Source organism: Otolemur garnettii, unplaced genomic scaffold (assembly GCF_000181295.1).
Source record: "Otolemur garnettii isolate 467f Iridium unplaced genomic scaffold, OtoGar3 scaffold00051, whole genome shotgun sequence".
NCBI lineage: Eukaryota > Metazoa > Chordata > Mammalia > Primates > Galagidae > Otolemur > Otolemur garnettii.
This window is the reverse complement of record NW_003852446.1, coordinates 1381541-1389229: the sequence shown is the minus strand read 5'-3', so window position 1 is coordinate 1389229 and position 7689 is coordinate 1381541. Positions and strand designations below refer to the sequence as shown.

Genomic DNA, 7689 nt, shown 5'->3' with positions numbered 1-7689 from the left:
TTGAGCCACAGGCGCCGAGCCCAGAAATTAGATTAAAAGAAAAACACACAATGTTATGGGTAGCCCTGAAAATTCTCCTGACAAAATTAAAGAACAAATATCTGATTTAAAACAAACCAAAAAAAAAGAGAGAGAGAGAGAAATTTTTTGAACATTGCCCTGTAAGAATAATAATGGGCCAGTTTATTTCATAGTCTAGTGATTAAAATTCTATATTTTCATCTCAGCAGCCTTAAGTTCTATTCTCAAACAGTAAATGAACCTGTTCTGGTTTAGTATTTATAATTTATGCCATTCATTAGTTCTTTTTCCTTCTATGAACAACTTTTGCTTTCCTATATTAAGACCACTGAAAGCCTGAGAAAGACATATTAGTCTTATTAGGTATATTAAGAATGAATAGGAAATATTGTCAAATAAGAAATGGCGGTTAATTTTCTGTGGATTATATGTATATGTATGTTCTAATATTATAAATATTGGTCTGTCTTAGTGTATGGCACAGTGCCTGGCACTTAGTAGATCCACAATGAAACCAGGAACTAAAGAAATAGACTGTCAAATGGCTGTCTAATTGGGATGTCACCGGTAACCTCAGCAAGATTAAAGGAAAAGAGTGGGGTCTGGTGGGGCAGATCAGTAGAGCAGAGCAGTATAGTCCTCAAGAAATGAGGCAGAGAAGGGAGACAGGAGATAGTAAATTAGATAGCAGAGCAGTCATAAGATATAGCAAATAAATATATATTTATGTTTGAGGTTGTTGATATTTTGTTCTTTCTGTGCTCTAAGATGAGAAAGGATTAAGCTTATAAAATGTTAGACAACAAATACAAAACATCGGGCAGCACCTGTGGCTCAAAAGGGTAGGGCGCCAGTCCCATATGCTGGAGGTGGTGGGTTCAAACACAGCCCCAGCCAAAGAAAATAATAATAATAAATAAATAAATAAAAAGAAATCTCTTTAAAAAAATACAAATACAAAACATCTAGCATAGAGTATGGCTTACAGTAAGCAATCTCTAATATTCACTCCCTTCTTTTGCTTCTCAATGTGAAAATGAAGGGCCTAGCAGAAAATGGGATGGTGAAAAGAAAGGTAATACACAGAACCCACACACAAAAAAGGAAGTGCAGGAAATGGGCATGAGCAATCTTTGGGGGAAGGTGATGGAAACGTTCTAAAATTGTACTAGTGGTTGCATAATTCTGTAAATTTCCTAAAACTTCTTTAATATAAAAAAATTATTTAAAGTAAATGTAGACCCAAAAATGGGGAAGGAAGACTTCAAATGTTTGCGAAAGCATTCTTACTAGGCCCACTGGGGCTGCCCCATAAAAGTGTAAAGTGAAGCAGGATGGGGCAGGAAGTACTCTGAGGAGGAGAACAAAGGACCCACCTTTCCTTTTCTTTAATGCCTGATGACACTGCCAAAGGATTCCAGAAAAAGTGATAGTTTACAGGGACCACTCATGTCAGCCAGGGATGATTTAGGGCCCTTCCCTACAATAGTTTGTATCTTTTACTTGTACTCATTAAACTCAGTTAATTGCACACTACTTGGGGAAACTGGTAACAAAACAATACCCAGCAGAGGGCAGTGGTAGGAGATGCTCACACACTTTCTCTTTTAATCCAGTTAATTTCTGTAAAATGTGTTCTGTTGTCCCCTCGTTCATCCAGATTTCAGTCATTTGAGTCTTCACTCTTATTTTTTTCTTGGTTCCCCCTAGTTAAAGGTTAGTCATTCTGTAGATCTTCCCAAAGAACCAACCTTGATTTCATTGATTTATGCCTTGTTATAGATCTTCCCAAAGAACCAACCTTGATTTCATTGATTTATGCCTTGTTATCTTTATTATGACCTTCATTTTGCTTGCTTTGGGTTTAGTTTGCTCTTCTCTTTCTAGTTTCTTAAGGTGTAAAGCTAGATTATTGATTTGAGAAAGTTCTTTATTACGGGCATTTTTAGCTATGAATTTCCCTCTAGGTACTTCTTTAGCTGTATCTCATAGGTTTATGATGCTTTTATCACATACCTTTCCCAGATCCTTTGCCTTGCACTGTATTCCAGATCTTTATAAAGCATACTGCAGCAGCATTTCTTGGGTTTTGTTATTATTTCAAAATGTCTAGACATTGATATTTATACAATTGTTACTTTTCTAGAATTGATTCTTCCCTTCTTCATTTCTAGGACATCTTTGCTTTCTTTTACTTTTTTATTTTCATTTACTTTTCCCCTCCTTTGAATGCTATTGAGTATTTTGCAACACCATGGAGAAATAGCAGCGAAGAATAAGCAGGAAATAAGAGGCAGTCACTAAAATGTGGAAAGAGAGAGAGATAGAGAAAGTTAGATACTTATTATAGATTAATGGTATCTTAAAGAAAATGATGATTAAAGCATAACAAAAAGTGGCTATCAGTTCTAATTTCTCCCAACCAAACAAGCAGAAAATGAGCAGTCTTTCTACAATTTTTCTTGTATATTTTATAAAAACAGTGTGAGACTGACTCACCTGGGGAAGACAGGATCAAAAGATGATTTAGTCAGTTGGATTTATAAGTGTCTAAAGAGATATTATGATAAAAACATGGGGTGGTTTGTTTTCCATCTGAGGTTACCCATGCAGATAAATAGAAAAGAATTGACTCACTAACTCTCTGGGAGGCCGAGGCAGGTAGATTGCCTGAGCTCACAGGTTTGAGACCAGCCTGAGCAAGAATGAGACTCCATCTCTAAAAATAGCCAGGCATTGTGACAGGCACCTGTAGTCCCACCTACTTGGGAAACTGAGGCAAGAGAATGGATTGAGCCCAAGAGTTTGAGGTTACTGTGAGCTATGACGCCACAGCACTCTACCGAGGGCAACAAGGTAAGATTGTCTCAAAAAAAAATTGACTCTATTGTTCAAAAGAAAAGGAGATAGCTAAAAAATAAAATAAATAGCAATTTGCCCTGAAAAATCCTGGGCTTAACTAATTTGGTTAAGAAATCCATTAAGCAACTTTCTAAGACTTCCAAAACTCAATGAAGCAATAATATTCAGATTGGCAAGAAATAGTCCTTAGACTGCCATGGGATTTAGAAAGCTGACTGCCACAACCTAGAATCCTCAGAAGAAGGAAGGTTTCCAGGGACCTAGTGGGATTGAGACTTGAAAGGACTGCTATGCATCTAGGCTGAATGGATGAAGGTTGGTGCCCTATAGATTAGGGTTTTCTGTTAGTTTAGTTCTGGCAGGGATAATGGTAGAGCATTAAAGGGGACAAGTAGAGCTTACCAGAGTGCAAGACAGTCATCTGGAACACAGAAATTTTGGAGATTTCTGAAATCCTTATATAAAATGCAATAGTATGGGTTTCCAGCTGAGATGGGGGCATGATGTAGAGTTTTGGAAAAATTTGGAAAGATGCTCATGAATCCAAGAGGAAAAGAGCAATTCCTTCTTAGTTCAATATATGTAAGATGTTCAGTGTTTGGGGGCTGTGTCATACCATATAGGAGAAAGAGGAAAATGGGGAATGTGGAGACACATAAAGCCCTTAAGGAAAGATTCAAATCATTCCTGAATCACAGCAGAAAATTATGTCAGAGGGAAGAGAACCAGAAAGATTTTAAGACCATTGAAGGAGCAATCTGTTTGTAGCTGGGCCAGAATCTAAGCATCTGAGCATCACTAGGAAAATGCAGAGAAAACAAAGACCTAGCTGAGAATCCTAGAGCCAGGATAAATACAGGAGTGAACATTTCTATTTATGCCGTAACTTATACTTTTGACTCCATTACAATTTTTTGTTTGTTTGCTTGTTTTTACAGAGACAGAGTCTGACTTTGTCGCCCTCTGTAGAGTGTCATGGCGTCACAGCTCACAGCAACCTCCAACTCTTGGGCTTAGGCGATTGTCTTGCCTCAGCCACCCCAGTAGCTGGGACTAAGGCATCCACCACCACAATGCCCAGCTATTTTTTTGTTACTGCAGTTTGGCCAGGGCTGGGTTCAAACCCACCACCCTCGGTATATGGGGCCGGCACCCTACTCATTGAGCCACAGGCACCACACTCCATCATCATTTTTATGGACTCAGTTCCTAATGTTCACAAGACAATTTTTTTTTTCTAGAGACAGAGTCTCACTTGGTCGTCCTTGGTAGAGTGCTGTGGCATCACAGCTCACAGCAACCTCCAACTCCTGGGCTTAGGCGATTGTCCTGCCTCAGCCACCCCAGTAGCTGGGACTAAGGCATCCACCACCACAATGCCCAGCTATTTTTTTGTTACTGCAGTTTGGCCAGGGCTGGGTTCAAACCCACCACCCTCAGTATATGGGGCTGGCACCCTACCCACTGAGCCACAGGTGCTGCCCCACAAGACAAATTTCTTTTAGATCAAGATTTCTCAACCTCAGCTCTACTAATATTTGAGGCTAGATAACTCTTCCTTAATGCTGTTCTATGCACTACAGCATATTTAGAAACATCCTTGACCCACTAGCTGTAATTTCACTTCCTTATTCCAGTTGTAACAACCAAAAACTACATCCAGATGATGCCAAGTATCCCTAATCCTGGGGGGGTGTGTGTGTATATGTGTGTGTGAGGGGGTGTAGGTAGCAGCAAGAAAGGGAGCAAAATTGCCACTTGTGAAGAATTACTTTAGATATGCTATTTCCAATAATAATTATTTCAGACTAATTAGGACTACTTAATATCATCAAATTCAGTAAAGAGGAAAAAGAAGGAACCTGCACAGAAATAGTCACATTCTGTTTTCCACAGACAGCAAAAGTTTCAGGTAAACTTTGAAGCCATTCCCATTCTCATTAGTTTATATTCAGATAGGTTAAAAAAGAGAGAGAGAAGATTCAAAAAGCAATATAACATTTGACTTTAATAATTTTTTCTGGCTCAGTACCTGTTGCTAAGTGGTTAGGGTGCTAGCCACATATACCAAGGCTGGCAGGTTCAAACCCGGCCCAGGCCTGCTAAACAACAATGACAACTGCAACAACAACAATAACAACAAAGTAGCTGAGTGTTGTGATGGGCGCCTATAGTCCCAGCTCCTTGGGAGACTGAGGCAAGAGAATCACTTGAGCCCAAGAGTTTGAGGTTGCTGTGAGCTGTGATGCCACGGCATTCTATTGAGGGCAACATAGTGAGACTCTATCTCAAAATAATAATAATAATAATATTTTTTCTACATTGTGTTTCTTTTAAACTAGGCAACATTGTTTATTTGCCACAATTAACAGAAGTTTCCATTCCTCTAATAAATGATTAGTCTTTGTAACCTAATGTATACATGAATATCCCTTTGGCCCCATTTTAAATGTATTACAGGGCAGCGCCTGTGGCTCAAAGGAGTAGGGCACCAGCCCCATATACTGGAGGTGTCAGGTTCAAACCCAGCCCCAGCCAAAACAAAAAAAAAAAAGTATTGCAATCTGGTAAGTTAAATCTGATTAAATAGTGTTACTATATAATATGAAAGTTTTTGTAAAGTTAGCAAGCAGAGGAAAAATTAGTACATATTCAATACACACACAGAATATAAATTTCTGAAAAAACTTCAGTTGCACACCCTATCTTCTATACCAGTTATAGAATCTATACACAGAGACACATGTATTTGTTAATAAAAAAATTCTACTTATATTATTTGAATAAAATGTAAATAAAAACTAGAAGGGACGTTTTTCACACATTCGAAAAGTAGGATCAATGAGTTTCCATGTCATTGCTAACAGGTCACTAGTCTTCACGGAAGGTGTCTGATGTGGCCTGTATCATCATGACACTGTTTCTTTAACTCCAGAGAAGAGAAAAAGCACTGGATCTTGCCCTCACCTGATTTATCTGTAGAATCTTCAAATTCCACAAGGAAAGAGTACCCATTATTCCAGATGTGGAGGCAGGTGTTTGGGTCATAAGAAATGGTGAGTGGTTTTAAGCCAGGATCGTAAACACTGTCTCTCCACCGGATGTTGATGGGTGACTGTCGATCACCTGCAGGAACCAGGTCTGCGTTCTCCCAGAGTGGGTGCACTAGAAGAAGGCAGATGGGGGCTATTATCAAGACTGTCCACTCTCTAGCATCACACAAGAGGCGATTCCACATCTAGAGAACCTGTCAAGGATAATGGACACTAAAGTTTTGGGAATTAGCCACTATGATGGTTAATTTGAGACGTCAACTTCACTGGATTAAGAAATATCTAGAAACCTGGTAAAACATTATTTTGTGTGTGTGTCAGTGGGGGTGTTTCCAGAGGAGATGAGAATGTGACTCAGGGTAGAGTGGATGAGGGGGAAACCTGCCCTCAATGTAGGCTATATTTTATTCAAATTGTGTTGACTTTTTAAACTTTTAGAAAACCTTAAAATAGGCCTTGTTCAGTTGCAAAAATTCCCGGCACAAAGAGACCACGTATTTTCTTTCTCCTCTGAGATGCTCAGATAATTTGAGAATTCACACTCTCTAAAGCCAATTAACAAAGGTCTCCTGCGCAGAGCAGGGAAGAGCTGGAATGATGGCCAGGTTCCCGGATGCCCTCAGCCACCCTTAGTTGCTCCCTACTTTATTCAGGAAATGGAAAGTACCAACTCTCACACCCATGCAAACACCAGCTTGAGAAAACTCAGCCTATCCCTTCCATTGCTACCTCCTCCTTTATTAACCCAAACCATCTATCCTCCCATGGCAGGGAGGTTGTGGAGGGGGGTAGGGTGGCATGGGGGTGAAGGGGGGGTGTTGGTCACTGTTCTTGGAGTGAAGCTAGCATTTTGCCAAAGATAAACTCACACTTTTGTTTTCCTCTCCCCTCTTCTTCCTCCATTTAAGCAAAAACACAGATTAAAATAATTTCCTGGTAATTGCTCATGGTTTCCCTCAAAAATAGGAAGCTGATGGCTCGGTGCCTGTAGCACAGTGGTTACGGCACCTGCTACATGCACCAAGCCTAGCTGGTTCCATCCTGGCCCGAGCCAGCTAAACAACAATGACAACTGCAACCAAAGTATATGTACACCATGGAATATTATGCAGCCTTAAAGAAAGATGGAGACTTTACCTCCTTCATGTTTACATGCATGGAGCTGGAACATATTCTTCTTAGCAAAGTATCTCAAGAATGGAAGAAAAAGTAGCCAGTGTACTCAGCCTTACTATGAAACTAATTTCTAGCTTTCATATGAAAGCTATAACCCAACTATAGCCCAAGAAGAAGGAGAAAGGGGAGGGGTAGGGAAGGGGGAAGATGGGTGGAGGGAGGGTAATTAGTGCATCTTACAAGGATACATGTGAAATTTACTAAGTGTAGAATATAAATGTCTTAACACAATAACTAAGAAAATGCCACGAAGGCTATGTTAACCAGCTTGATGAAAATATTTCAAATTGTATGTAAAACCAGCACATTGTACCCCATGATTGCATTAACATACACAGCTATGGACTCGGTGCCTGTGGCTCAAGAGGCCAAGGCACCAGCCACATACACTTGAGCTGGCGGGTTCGAATCCAGCCTGGGCCCGCCAAACAACAATGACAGCTGCAACCAGAAAAAATAGCTTGTGGCCGGCACCTGTAGTTCCAGCTACCTGGGAGGCAGAGGCAGGAGACTCGCTTGAGCCCAGGAGTTGGAGGTTGCTGTGAGCTGTGATGCCACGGCACTCTACCCAGGGTGA

At 40.1% G+C, this 7689-nt stretch overlaps 1 protein-coding gene across 1 annotated transcript in view; it reads right to left on the bottom strand.

Annotated features, from left to right (window-relative positions):
* The window catches only part of CA5B (carbonic anhydrase 5B), a 43984-nt gene that overhangs the window by 16070 nt on the left and 20225 nt on the right, over positions 1 to 7689 (bottom strand). The window contains exon 3 of the mRNA XM_012806433.2: positions 5851 to 6048. Coding sequence (XP_012661887.1) covers positions 5851 to 6048 — 198 coding nt within the window. The remainder of the gene's footprint in view (positions 1 to 5850; positions 6049 to 7689) is intronic.